This window comes from Oncorhynchus masou, chromosome 18 (genome assembly GCF_036934945.1).
Source record: "Oncorhynchus masou masou isolate Uvic2021 chromosome 18, UVic_Omas_1.1, whole genome shotgun sequence".
Classification (NCBI taxonomy): Eukaryota; Metazoa; Chordata; class Actinopteri; order Salmoniformes; family Salmonidae; genus Oncorhynchus; species Oncorhynchus masou.
Window position 1 is genome coordinate 39,706,345 of NC_088229.1, and position 14,756 is coordinate 39,721,100.

Here is a 14,756-nt window from a genome sequence, read left to right on the forward strand (position 1 = left end):
ACTGCGGTAGATAATTTTAGAAAGAGAGGGTCCAGATTGTCGAGCCCAGCTGATTTGTAGGGGTCCAGATTTTGCAACTCTTTCAGAACATCAGCTATCTGGATTTGGGTGAAGGAGAAATGGGGGAAGGTTGGGCAAGTTGCTGTTGCCCGGTGTAGGGGAAGCCAGGTAGAAAGCATGGCCAGCCATGGAAAAATGCTTATTGAAATTCTCAATTATCGTGGATTTATCAGTGGTGACAGTGTTTCCTAGCCTCAGTGCAGTGGGCAGCTGGGAGGATGTGCTCTTATTCTCCATGGACTTTACAGTGTCCCAGAACTTTTTGGAGTTTGTCCTACAGGATGCAAATTTCTGTTTGATAATTTTAATTTCATTTTTTTACCATTATTTTACTAGGCAAGTCAGTTAAGAACAAATTCTTATTTGCAATGACAGCCTAGGAACAGTGGGTTAACTGCCTGTTCAGGGGCAGAATGACAGTTTTGTAACTTGTCAGCTCAGGGATTTGAACTTGCAACCTTTCGATTACTAGTCCAGCGCTCTAACCACTAGGCTACCCTAGCCTTTGCTTTCTGCCTGTGTATATTGGTTCCTAACTTCCCTGAAAAGTTGCATAACCCGGGGGCTATTCAACGCTAATGCAGTACACCACAGGATGTTTTTGTGATGGTCAAGGGCAGTCAGGTCTGGAGTGAACCAAGGGCTATATCTGTTCCGGTTCTAATTTGTTTGAATGGGGCATGCTTCTTTAAGATGGTGCGGAAAGCACTTTTAAAGAATAACCAGGCATCCTATACTGATGGAATGAGGTCAATATCCTTCCAGGATACCCAGGCCAGGTCGATTAGAAAGGCCTGCTCACTGAAGTGTTTTAGGGAACGTTTGACAGTGATGAGGGGTGATGAAACTTGCTCTCATGAGGACTGCCAAATTGCAGCCCAAATAAATTCTTCACAGAGTTCAAGTAACGTGCACATCTCAACATCAACTGTTCAGAGGAGACTGCATGAATCAGGCCTTCATGGTTGAATTGCTGCAAAGAAACCACTACTAAAAGACACAAATAAAAAGAAGAGACTTGCTTGGGCCAAGAAACACAAGCAATGGGCATTTGACCGGTGGAAATCTTTTATCTGATGAGTCCAAATGTGAGATTTTTGGTTCCAACCACTGTGTCTTTGTGAGATGCAGAGTAGGTGAGATGATCTCCGCATGTGTGGTTCCTACCGTGAATCATGGAGGAGTAGGTGTGATGGTGTGGGGTGCTTTGCTGGTGACACTGTCTGTGATTTATTTAGAATTCAAGGCACACTTAACCAGCATGGCTACCACAGCATTCTGCATCAATACGCCATCCCATCTGGTTTGTGCTTAGTGGGACTGTCATTTGTTTTTCAACAGGACAATGACCCAAAACACCCCTCCTTGCTGTGTAAGGGCTATTTGACCAAGAAGGAGAGTGATGGAGTGCTCCATCAGATGACCTGGCCTTCACAAATCACCCAACCTCAACCAAATTGAGATGGTTTGGGATGAGTTTGACCGCAGAGTGAAGGAAAAGTACTCAGCATATGTGGGAACTCCTTCAAGACTGTTGGAAAAGCATTCCAGGTGAAGCTGGTTGAGAGAGTGCCAAGAGTGTGCAAAGCTGTTATGAAGGCAAAGGGTGGCTACTTTGAAGACTTTGAAGTGCTCAGCATATGGGGTAACTCTTCAAGACTGTTGGAAAAGCATAAGAGCGAATATAAATGCGAGCATAAGAGCGAGGGGAAAAAGGCCTACTGTCCTCTGTGCCACCACCCCAAAAAGCACAACCCTCCCAAAGCAAAACACACAACCCCTCCCCAGTAAAGTTAAATTTGTCCCTAAGTACACAGGCATGATTTACTCTGCCTGATTGAATTCAATTAAATACAACTTAATTCTGAAATTCTTTGGTAATTACAATTATTATTGGTTTGAATTATAGATATGAAACAAAACATCTTACTACTGCATATTATCATCATGTGAGACACTTTCTGTGATGAGTTATGCCTATAATTTGATCCATCATTATGCGGAACTATTGCGTTTTCTACTACAGGTTGTATGGAAGAATTTACAGAGTGGACTCGACCCAGCTTCCTGCTTGACTTACATCTCCAGGAAAGAACAACAGTGGTAAGTGTTCATTTATTTGGTTATGCTAAAAACGGGCAAATATTTTACTTTTCTGAAAGTAAGAAATCGAAATAAGTCCTATCACTCATTGCCAGGTGGTTACTCTTGACACGGAATAAAAAGGGAACTTAAAACAAGTTAAAATTCAGAGGCCTGCTTGCTAGCATCGACAGCTAGCTAGACTGCGAGCTAACGTCATGTGACTGATTGCAAGCTTATGTCTGATAATGACAGCAATATGTCAACTTGCTTGCTAGATGTTGACACCGTTATTTATTATTTATACATCGTTAGTCAGATGGTACTAACTGCTAATAGTTTTACTGTTTCCTGCTCCTAGCTAGGTGTTACTAGTCACACTGATAGCCAGCTACTGTAGCTAGCTAACTTACGTCATATAAACACAGGCGCTGTTGGTGGTTTAAAGATATTCTTATATCGCGTATTGTACAGTCACTCGACCTTTGATCATTATTGTTTTCTTGTGTTTGTTGGATTGAGCTGCAAAGTTGTATTGGTGACAGTTCAATTTGGTGGGTCTATCGAGGTATGCTTGTAAACTGGCTAGATTACCAGCAAGAGATGTGCTATCCAACCAGGTACAAAACATGAATAGAAAACATATCACACGAAATAATGAAGTCTTTCTCCCAACCCCTCTTAAAAGCAAACCCCACTAACAAAGAACAACTGGAGCCCAGGGTGAGCAAGTTGATGTGCAATGATTTGTAGAGTCAGACCCAGTTGTATGCATAGGGAGAAGAGTGTGCCAGTTGTTATCTGACATGTATTTTATGCAGCAGGTGGAGGGATGAGCCTCTTCCCTGTGATTGGCACAGATGTGCTGGAAGCAGCCAATGGGGTGGATACACCAGGCTCCCCTGGATCCTGTAATGTGAATGGCCCGTACACCCACACCCCTAATACCCCTGCACAGCTCCTGAAGTTTGGGGGTAGGGTGCCCTGTCCTGGGCAGGGATCCCTTGATGAGACTGAGAACTGTGTGGATGGGGAGAGCGCATGCGATGGACAAGAAAACCCCATAGACACTTCTCACAACTCCACAACCCATTCAGACACACAGCAACACAGCGACATGTTCCCAGCCCATCCCTCCCTCCCCCTTGCCACATGCACAGCAGACACAGAGCCAGACCCACACGAGCCCCCCAAAGACATGTCCCTCACTGGACCCTCCCAAACAAGTATGCCCCTAAACGAGACTCTGTCTGGAGACTGGCAGCACACAGGCACTCCATCCAAAGACACAGCCCCAGAGGGGGACACTGACAGTGAAGCTAAAAAGCAGTCCGGGACAAAGCACACAAAGCCTTCTAGCTTCTGTGCTGCAGAAACAGAGGAGGGAAAGGAGGTGGAAGAGGAGTGTGAAAAGGATGGCAAGGAGCAGCATGCAGGAAACACACAGGCTGAAGTCTCAGCTGAGGTGAGTTTGCCATACTGACTGCTACTGCTCCTGTACATAATTGTTCATGTTAAAGTGCCAGAGCCAACAGCTCAAGAATAGTACTTAATTACATTTATCAGATACGCATCTCATTTGTATCTCTCACATGCGCCGAATACAACAGGGGTAAACTGTACCGTGAAATGCTTACTGACAAGCCATTAACCAACAATGCAGTTCAATGAAATAGTGAATAAAATATTTACTAAATAAACTAAAGTTTAAAAAAAATAGCATTAATCAAAAGGTAACACAAATGTACGTAACAATAACGAGGCTTTATACAGGGGTTACCGGTACCGAGTCAATGTGCGGGGGTACAGGTTAGTCGAGGTAATTTGTAGAGTGACTATCCATATAAACGTCCCTTTTTCAGGACCCTGTCTTACAAAGATAATTTGTAAAAATCCAAGTAACTTCACAGATCTTCATTGTAAAGGGTTTAAGCACAGTTTCCAATGCTTGATAAATGAACATGCACCTGTTGAACGGTCGTTAAGACACGAACAGCTTAGAGACGGTAGGCAATTAAGGTCACAGTTATGAAAACTTAGGACACTTAAGGCCTTTCTATTGACTCTGAAAAACACAGAAAGAAAGATGCCCAGGGTCCCTGCTCATCTGTGTGAACGTGCCTTCGGCATGCTGCAAGGAGGCATGAGGACTGCAGATGTGGCCCGGGCAATAAATTGCCATGTCCAGTATGGACGTCTAAGACAGCGCTACAGGGCAGACAGCTGATCGTCCTCGCAGTGGCAGACCACGTGTAACAACACCTGCACAGGATTGGTACATCCGAACATCACACCTGCGGGACAGGAACAGGATGGCAACAACAGCTGCCCGAGTTACACCAGGACGCACAATCCCTCCCTCCACTGCTTAGACTGTCCGCAATAGGCTGAGAGAGGCTGGACTGCGGGCTTTTTGGCCTGTTGTAAGGCAGGTCCTCACCAGACATCACCGGCAACAACGTCGCCTATGGGCACAAACCCACCGTCGCTGGACCAAACATAACTGTCAGAAAGTGCTCTTCACTGACGAGTCGCAGGTTTGTCTCATAAGGGGTGATGGTCGGATTCGCATTTATCATCGAAGGAATGAGCATTACATCTCGGCCTGTACTCTGGAGCGGGATCAATTTGGAGGTGGAGGGTCCGTCATGGTCTGAGGTGGTGTGACACAGCATCATCGGACTGAGCTTGTTGTCATTGCAGGCAATCTCAACACTGTGCGTTACAGGGAAGACATCCTCGTCCCTCATGTGGTACCCTTCCTGCAGGCTCATCCTGACATTATCCTCCAGCATGACAATGCCACCAACCATATTGCTTGTTCTGTGCGTGATTTCCTGCAAGACAGGAATGTCAGTGTTCTGCCATGGCCAGTGAAGAGCCCAGATCTCAATCCCATTGAGTACGTCTGGGACCTGTTGGATCAGAGGGTGAGGGCTAGAGCCCCCTCCCCCGACATGTCTGGGATCTTGCAGGTGCCTTGGTGGAAGAGTGGGGTAACATCTCACAGCAAAAACTGGCAAATCTGGTGCAGTCCACGAGGAGGAGATGCACTGCAGTACCTACTGCAGCTGGTGGACACACCAGGTACTGACTGTTACTTTTGATTTGAACCCCTCCCCTCCTTTGTTCAGGGACACATTATTCCACGACGTCGTCAATGCACTTATTGATGCAGCTGATGACTGAGGTGGTATACTCAATGCCATTGGACGAATCCCGGGAACATATTCCAGTCTGTGCTAGCAAAACAGTCCTGTAGCGTAGCATCTGTGTCATCTGACCACTTCTGTATTGAACGAGTCACTGGTACTTCCTGCTTTAGTTTTTGCTTGTAAGCAGGAATCAGGAGGATAGAGTTATGTCAGCTTTGCCAAATGGAGCATTTTCTTGTTTGCTTATGTCCTTTTTACAACTCGTTGAGTGCAGTCTTAGTGCCGTCATCGGTTTGTGGTGGTAAATAGACTGCTACAAGTAATATAGATAGTGTGGTCTACAGCTTATCATGAGGTATTCTACCTCAGGCAAGCAATAACTCAAAACTTGTTTAATATTAGACATCGCGCACCAGCAGTTATTGACAAATACACACACCCCCACCCCTCGTCTTACCAGACGTAGCTGCCGAAAAACGGAGAAGCCAGCCAGGGCAACTTACAATTAGTGCATTCATCTTATGATAGCGGGATGAGACAATATATCACAATCGTAGCAAGTACATTTTCCCCAGATAAAGTAGTTATCAATAAAGTGTATTTTGAATCCATTGAGCAGTGCAGCATATTCATATGTCCGGTAGATCTTGAGGATTGTCATATGTGTAAGACTGCCACTTCCCATCAGCTTACAGAGGAGCCCTCGGCAGCAGCTCCCAGCCCCAGCTCTGTCCCAGCTGAGGGGGGGGAGTCGTCAGGCAACAGCCCTTGTCCGCCCCACGTCATGGCCCAGGTGCGCGTACGGAACGTCCCAGAGCGGGAGCGCATCGTCCGGGGCATGCAGGACAGCAAGAGCCTGGACGAGATCAGCCAGGCATGCATCGGAGGGGCCCGGGGTGGGGGTCGGGGGGCCAGCCAGAGGGCCGCAGGGCCACTATCTCCTCTGCCCTGGAGCTGGAGGGAACAGTCAGCCACGACGGGGACCTGACCCACTTCATCTGCCGCAACCTGGAGCAGAAGATCAAGATGAGCTCAAAGCCCAGCCTGGACTGTGACTGCGACTGTGAGTACCAGCACCGGGGGACCGCGGGGCCCGGGATGGGGGATTGGCTAATTAGTCACCAGGGTCGTATTCATTAGGTACCAAACAGAATAAAAAATGTTTAAAAAATTAAAACGACTGAAACAGAGAGACCATCTGAACTTGTTTAATAAGACATTTCTGTTGAAAAACGTTTTGCTAACAGTGGGCCAGAATACGACCCTGGTGATCAGTGAAATGCTAATCCACAAAATGCCTTTTCTGGTGTTATTTCAGTGACACGTCAGTGTTTTGAAGTTGCAGTTGAAGGCCGAGTTCCAAATCGAATCAATCCACCCTTCCCCTCTCCTCTAGTGATTAGATTAGCACCCGCAGGAAGGGTGGAAGGACTCACACAGCGGTTTGGATGAGGGAGGATGATTTGGTTTGCTTTGCAGACTGTCGGTTAACGTAATTTCCGGTCTGTATGCGTGCATGTGACTCCTCTGTCTGTGTCCAGCGGACTGCTCGGGTTCCATCAGCAGTAGAGGTCGTGGGTCGTCGTCGCGGCGGCCGGTTGACATCCCTCCCATCGACCCTGCTGTCTTGGTGGACCTGCAGAGACACACAGAGGAAGTCGCCCACAGTGTGGAGCTAATGATGCGCAGCCTCAACGGAACCATCCAGAACGTACGTTAGCGCAGTTTGTTCACACCACACACACACGTTTCTAGTATTTAGTTCTGTATTACATTTGTACTGCTCTAGGGTTATTTATTGCTTGGATAACCTTGTCTACTATTATCTATTGATTAATTGTCCATTCTTGATGCGCTGCCCACGACATCTGAAGAATTATCGCTGTGAATCAATGTAATGTTTGTTTGTGTGTCAATTAATCCCGCAATTGATGGGTTGCCAGCTGGCAATTTTGCCACGCAAATAAAATGTCATTCATTTATTGATTCACACACACTCACTCAAATATTTCTGATCTCCCTTCTGTCCTTTTAGTAATGCTCTAATTGTATGTTGCCCAGAATTAGTGTCTGCGATATACTGTATGTCTTTATCTGTGTGTGTCCAGATGACAGCGCTGAGTGTGGGCTACATCCAGACCTATAGAGACTCTGTGGACAGCCTGGGGGAGTCTGTGGACATGAGCATAAAGGTGAGAGAACAGATAGCTTGGCCAGACATGAAGGGAAGGATGAGCAGTGAATACTGATCAACAGTCACAGATGCTTCTCGTCATAAGTATAATGTCCTGATTAGTGTTGGGTGTGTGTGTGTGTGTGTGTGTGTGTGTGTGTGTGTGTCGTAGGGAATGTACACACTGATGGCGCGCTGTGAGGAGCTGGACCGCTCTATGCAGCCCATCCACACTCTGGCCGCCCAGATCCGGGACATCAAGCGCACCCTGGATGCCCTTGAGGCCATCTGCAAGTAGCCCCTCTCCCCCCCCTGGAAACCCCTCCCCCAGAGATCCTCTTCCATTGCAGACCCTTTTCTAACCTAACAACCCCCCTCCCTCCATACCGCCCTCCTGGAATCACTGCTACTAATCATGCTAGCTTCATGGATGATCCGCTCCTCCCCCTCACCTCTCCCCATGTAGACGTCATGCTTCAAACCCCTCCCCCACTCGCTCGGCTTGGAGCCCCTCCCCCTGACAGAACTTGAAGGAAACGGAGCACTTGATGCTTCTCTTATTGCCGTCCGACCCGCCTGGTTCAGATTGTACTAACTGCTGCTGCCCACACGGGGGCACTCTCTCTCCCGTATGGAGAGTGAGCATCAGGAACAGATGAGATGGTTTAGATGTTAGTCACTTCTTAGGCAGGTTGCTTAACCTAGTGAGACGAGACACAGGTGAGGGTGTGGGGGTACATGTGTCGTATAAATGGCAGTCCCTCCAGATGTCATGTTACATACCTGTTACCAACCGAAAGCCATTCCCTGCGGAGCTCTCCGATCCCGAGATAATATGTTGCGCTTTAGGAGACTGTGGTACCTTCTGTCATTTCACAGGTTGGCTGGTAGGTAGGTACGAAGTAGGTAGGCCTGTTCTTGATATCGAACATATCTATTTTGCCGTGACATGTAGCGTGCCGTTACTGGCTTGTACCATGAAGGACTTGAATGCGACTAGATGGAATCAGATCTGCTGAAGCCCCACCTAGACGAGAAGGCAGCAACCTCACACTGGATATACAGTGCCTTCGGAAAGTATTCAGACCCCTTGACTTTTCCCACATTTTGTTACGTTACAGCCTTATGCTGGAATTGATGAAATATTTTTTCCCCTCATCAATCTACACACAATACCCCATAATGACAAAGCAAAAACAGGGTTTTAGAATTTCTTTCTAATTTAAAAAATAAAATTGAAGCACCTTTGGCGGTGATTACAGCATTGGGTCTTCTTGAGTATAACGCTACAAGCTTGGCACACCTGTATTTGGTGAGTTTCTCCCATTCTTCTCTGCAGATCCTCTCAAGCTTTGTCAGGTTGGATGGGGAGAGTTGCTGCACCACTATTTTCAGGTCTCTACAGAGATGTTCGATCGGGTTCAAATCCGGGCTCTGCCTGGGCCACTCAAAGACATTGAGAAATGTCCTGAGGCCACTCATGCGTTGTCTTGACTGTGTGCTTAGGGTCGTTGTCCTGCTGGAAGTTGAACCTTCACCCCGAGTGTGAGATTCTGAGCGCTCTGGAGCAGGTTTTCATTTAGGATCACTTCTGTACTTTGCTCCGTTCATCTTTGCCTCGATCCTGACTAGTCTCTTAGTCCCTGCCACTGAAAAACCTCCCCACAGCATAATGCTGCCACCACCATGCTTCACCGTAGGGATGGTGCCAGGTTTCCTCCAGATGTGACGCTTGGCATTCAGCCCAAAGAGTTCAATCTTGTTTTCATCAGACCTGTCATGTGTTTTTTTTACTGAGGAGAGGCTTCCGTCTGGCCACTACCACCTAGGCCTGATTGGTGGAGTGCTGCAGAGATGATTGTCCTTCTGGAAGGTTCTCCCATCTCCATGGAGGTACTCTAGAGCTCTGTCAGTGGCTATTGGTGCCTTTCTCTCATGATTGCTCAGTTTGGCTGGGTGGCCAACTCTAGGAAGAGTCTTGGTGGTTCCACAATTCTTCCATTTAAGAATGATGGAGGCCACTGTGTTCTTGCGGGATCTTCTTTGCTGCAGAAATGTGTTGGTACCCTTCCCCAGATCTGTGCCTCGACACAATACTGTCTCGGAGCTCTACGGACAATTCCTTCAACCTCATGGCAGGGTTTTTGCTCTGACGTTCACTGTCAGGGACCTTATATAGACAGGTGTGTGCCTTTCCAAATCACGTCCAATCAATTGAATTAACCACAGGTGGACTCAAGGATAATCAATGAAAACAGGATGCACCTGAGCTCAATTTCGAGTCTCATAGAAAAGGGTCTGAATACATATGTAAATATGGTATTTCTGTTTTGTCATTATGGGATATTGTGTGTAGATTGCTGAGGATTTATATTTATGTAATCCATTTTAGATTAAGACAACAAAATGTGGCAAAAGTAATGGGGTCTGAATACTTTCCGAAGGCACTGGAATGGAGGGATGGGCTGTGGGACTATAGACTTTGGGGGGAGCACATGTTAGCCTGGGGAGGGAGAGATGGCCTCCTCTCTAACTGCTCTTCATCTCTGTACAATCAAAAGCACCTCTGTACATATATCTTTCTGTAACAAAGAAATAATTGAGCTACCCTTTGTCCTGAGTGTATATTTTCAGAAGAATGACACAATAAATTTACATGAGCTGCAAAGAATAGCTGTCTGTTTTGTTCCTGGATGTGGTTTTGATGACATGAGTATATAGATACAGGACATCTAGGCTGAGGCAGGACTGGAGATCTAGGCTGAGGCAGGACTGGAGATCTAGGCTGAGGCAGGACTGGAGATCTAGGCTGAGGCAGGACTGGAGATCTAGGCTGAGGCAGGACTGGAGATCTAGGCTGAGGCAGGACTGGAGATCTAGGCTGAGGCAGGACTGGAGATCTAGGCTGAGGCAGGACTGGAGATCTAGGCTGAGGCAGGACTGGAGATCTAGGCTGAGGCAGGACTGGAGATCTAGGCTGAGGCAGGACATCTAGACTGATGCAGGACTGGAGATCTAGGCTGACGCGGGACTGGATATCTAGACTGATGCAGGACATCTAGACTGACGCGGGACAGGACATGTAGGCTGACGCGGGACAGGGCATGTAGGCTGACGCGGGACAGGACATGTAGGCTGACGCGGGACAGGACATGTAGGCTGACGCGGGACAGGACATGTAGGCTGACGCGGGACAGGACATGTAGGCTGACGCGGGACAGGGCATGTAGGCTGACGCGGGACAGGGCATGTAGGCTGACGCGGGACAGGGCATGTAGGCTGACGCGGGACAGGGCATGTAGGCTGACGCGGGACAGGACATGTAGGCTGACGCGGGACAGGACATGTAGGCTGACGCGGGACAGGACATGTAGGCTGACGCGGGATAGGACATGTAGGCTGACGCGGGACAGGACATGTAGGCTGACGCGGGACAGGACATCTAGACTGATACAGGGAATCTAGATTGATACAGGACATCTAGACTGCATCAACAACATTTCATAGAAAATATGAGTACATTTTTATAGAGGTATGATTTTATTGTAAACGCAATAGCATGACACGTAAGAATACAAAGGTAATGTTGAACGGTGAAGTCATTTCAATTGATATGACTGCAGTGGCATGTAGAATGTGTTTACGTCGTTTGAGGATACCAAGGTGTGGACCATAATACAGGTCCGTCACAACATGGCCATGTAAGCAGTAGAGCTGAGTAGCGTGAAGAAGAAAAAGGGAGAAAAAAAGTGTGCCAATAAACAAAAATGAGTTGTAAAAAGATCCAGTACTGCAATGTTAGGAACTGAACACACAAAAACTGTTGACCAGAAACGATGACAATGTTAACCACGAATCCTATGAATAGAATATTTTGTTTGTTTGATCTACTTCACGTTCTCAGTTGTACAGACAATAAAAACATCCACAGTCTCCAAAGTAGAATAGTTGTCTTTTGTTCACGACATTTCTTTGTTGGAAATAGAAACATCTCTTAAGAGTTTCTGTTCCACAAACATTTCTTATACACTGGTACGACAGTGTCTTGAGCCCCGACCTGATAATCCAACAGGTGTGTCAGAGCTTCAGGCATAAGTCTGTGTTCAGGCATAGAGCTGTGGCTAATACCAGCAGTAGAGGTAGGAGAGGTGCCTTGAGTGATGGTCCGCTGTGGTCTGACAGAGCGAGGGTGGGCCTGGTCCCTTGGTTCAGTTCACTCGACAAGGGGGAATTCAGCGTGGGGGGAAGGACTCCCTGTGCCCTGTCCTTGGGGAGCTCCTCGTCGGCGACTGCCCCCTCCAGGGACTCATACCACTGGCACTGGAAGTCCCTCTTCCAGGCCTCCAGGTTGCCAGGGTCCAGCTGGCCTGTGGCCTGCACCCCCTCCACCTTCCCCTGCGTCATCACGAAGTTGGAGGGCGGCAAGTGAAGGTAGGCTGAGCTCTCGGGTTTGCGGCGCACGCACCGGCCACGCCCCTGGCACAGGGAGACGCCGCACAGGCGGGCGGCCGTGGTCACGTTGACGGCGTAAAGGCCCAGGACCTCACGCACAAACGCGGCCAGCTCTGAGCAGGCTCTCTGGGGGCAGACAGAGGTGAAATGGTTGTCATTCACAGACCTCGGACCCAGTTACAGTTGTCTGACTGACTGACTGTACGGTACATTGAAGAGGCGTGTACTGTACCTGAGTCCTTGTAGAAAAGACACCTTGATCTTTCTCCCAGAGGACAACCCCTGCTGCCCCCATGGCAGCACTCTCACCAATGGTGTTGACCAGGTCCACCTAATGGAACATCACTCAGTTAATCACTGGTTACAGATCCAGCAGACTAAGAGAAACCACTTTCAAAAACATGGTAACGTCTACTTCCACCCAACACTATCTCTCACCTCAGACAGGAAAGTATTGGTCGATGTATAGACACTCCTGACCAATGGGAACACAGGAAGGTCGTAGGCGGTCCCGGCCAAGCTTGCCACTCTCAGTGCCTCTCGGATCTGATTGGACGTGTACAGTCTGGCCCCTGATGTCCCACCCTGCAGCTTCTCTAGAGTGAGGGCGGGGTAGAGAGCAGAGCAGCATTTCCAGAGCCACAGCAGCTCGTCATTCAACGCCATCTCGGCAGCGGGACAGCGACCCGTGTAATTGGACAGCGACTGGGCGGGGCCGGAGTTGTAGCAGTTGGGGTATGGGGTCACGCCCCACAGAGCCTTGGGGCGGAGCCTCCTCACCTCCCACAGCGTCTCCATGAGGATGGACTGGGACGCTGCCTCAAAGTCCACCTGGGGAACGGGATGACATCATCATTATGAGACAACTGTGATGTTGAATAGCCTTTGTTACATCTGTTTCTCCTATTACTCTAAACTGCCATGGATGAGGATCTTACCTGAGACCACTTCTCCACCTCCTCCGTGGTCCAGTCAGGGAAGAAGGTCCTCAGCAGAGCCCTGGAGCCCTCCAGGTAGATGCCCTGTTTCTCACGGTTCCTTCCCCACTGCGGGGACCACTGGCCCCAACGCAGTACTCCCAGGCCCTGGTAACCTATTGATGGTAGCGCTGCCGCCAGGTCCTCCCCTGTCTTCTGGAGGTGTCCATCCAGTCTGGTGTGTTGGGGAAGGCCTCCGTTCACCGGTTGGTCCTGGTTAGTGTAATAGGGGTACTTCCCCAGAGTGTCCTCATAAAACATGGACACGCGGCCCTCTCTCTCCATCCCAAAGGCTCCTGGGTCAGGTCGTCCAGGACACGCCTTGTTGGGGATTCCCCATAGTACTAGAAAAGGCTGCCCGGGTGACAGAGGGGTGCGTGCCGGCTGTGGGGGACCACCAAGGCAGGGGGATGTAAGGAGCATCAATCCCTGGAGGAGGAGTGGTAGTAGGGCCCTGTGTGGCCCAGCTCTGAGCCCGGCCCGGAGCTCCAGCTCAGTCCACGCCATGGAGCTGCCTGCCGCCTCTGTGTATCACCACGCCTCCAGGCCCTCACAACCAACCATAGCCCTGGGAACACAACACGGCACCCTCAGCTGTCTACATGCCAACACTAACGTTACATACCTGTTATCACATTAGAACATTGCATACCTGTAATCACGTTATAACATTGTATACCTGTTATCACGTTATAACATTGCATACCTGTTATCGCGTTATAACATTGCATACCTGTTATCACATTAGAACATTGCATACCTGTTATCGCGTTATAACATTGCATACCTGTTATCACATCAGAACATTGCATACCTGTTATCACATTAGAACATTGCATACCTGTTATCACATTAGAACATTGCATACCTGTTATCACATTAGAACATTGCATACCTGTTATCACATTAGAACATTGCATACCTGTTATCACATTAGAACATTGCATACCTGTCACTGAATCATTGTCAACAATAAAAATTAATCACAAGTCAACAAACAAATCATATTACCAGGCTGCGCAACGGCAGCAAGGCTGGCCCTTGGATGTACACAGAGATACTGTAGACTTCATCACGACTTGTATTTGTGAGAGGTATTGACATGTTGAAATCACCAAGCTGTCTGTTTAAACTACTGACGAACAGCTCGGACACCCATGCATACTCCACAAGACATGCCCCCAGAGGTCTCTTCACAGTCCCCAAGTCCAGAACAGACTTTGGGAGGCACACAGTACTACATAGAGCCATGGCTACATGGAACTCTATTCCACATCAAGTAACTGATGCAAGCAGTAAAATTAGATTTTAATAAATAGATAGAAATTGACTGGCGGGGACTGTGAAGCAACACAAACATAGGCACAGACACATGCATACACACACACGGTAGCATACGCACTATACACATGGATTTGGTACTGTAGATATGTGGTAGTGATGGAGTAGGGGCCTGAGGGCACACAGTATGTTGTGAAATCTGTGAATGTATTGTAACGTTTTTAAAATGATATAAACGGCCTTAATTTTGCTGGACCTCAGAAAGAACAAGGCAGCAGCTAATCTGTAAAAAGAAAAACACAAATACAAATCCCTAGTCAGCCCCATGTCGCCGCCAGACATTCTCATTGACTCGTGTGATTCTTTTGCAAACTTATTGTCCTTCCAAGAGTAGGCCTAAAACAACAAAAGAAGAGGCGATTGGCTGGGTGAATGAGGCGTGTGTGTGTGTGCGTCAGTGGCATCGCCATTAGAGGAGACTAGACGGGAGGAACAGAATGCCTCAAAAAGGTCATTAACAGGAGTTAATTGGATTCATTAGTGCCGCCCATGTTGGCCATCAGGATCTCTAAGACG

At 48.1% G+C, this 14,756-nt stretch overlaps 2 protein-coding genes across 2 annotated transcripts; one reads left to right on the forward strand and one right to left on the reverse strand.

The window, feature by feature from the left end:
* The first annotated feature begins 2,086 nt into the window (after positions 1 to 2,086).
* LOC135504571 (BLOC-1-related complex subunit 6-like) lies at positions 2,087 to 10,141 on the forward strand. Its single transcript, XM_064923279.1, is given in 7 exon segments — positions 2,087 to 2,163; positions 2,964 to 3,607; positions 5,986 to 6,199; positions 6,202 to 6,360; positions 6,839 to 7,008; positions 7,406 to 7,489; positions 7,643 to 10,141. Coding segments are annotated over 6 exon segments (1,386 nt in total). The 5' UTR covers positions 2,087 to 2,163; positions 2,964 to 2,974; the 3' UTR covers positions 7,769 to 10,141.
* On the reverse strand, positions 8,154 to 13,406 carry si:dkey-72l14.3 (Glyco_hydro_56 domain-containing protein). Its single transcript, XM_064993526.1, has 6 exons — positions 12,861 to 13,406; positions 12,361 to 12,753; positions 12,155 to 12,253; positions 11,599 to 12,048; positions 10,539 to 10,931; positions 8,154 to 8,171 (listed from the first exon to the last, which is right to left on the reverse strand). Exons 1-6 carry the CDS (start codon positions 13,404 to 13,406, stop codon positions 8,154 to 8,156), a joined length of 1,899 nt encoding a protein of 632 aa, XP_064849598.1.
* Positions 13,407 to 14,756: the final 1,350 nt, after the last annotated feature.

Excerpts from the sequence above, each read along its gene's own strand:
- si:dkey-72l14.3 (XM_064993526.1), bottom strand. The coding sequence starts at position 13,406 with ATGGCGTGGACTGAGCTGGAGCTCCGGGCCGGGCTCAGAGCTGGGCCA. Across the intron at positions 12,754-12,860 it reads AGGTGGAGAAGTGGTCTCAG|GTGGACTTTGAGGCAGCGTC; the intron begins GTAAGATCCTCA and ends CCCGTTCCCCAG. Across the intron at positions 10,932-11,598 it reads CTCTCCTACCTCTACTGCTG|ATTCCCTGTATCAGTCTAGA; the intron begins GTATTAGCCACA and ends GTATCAATCTAG.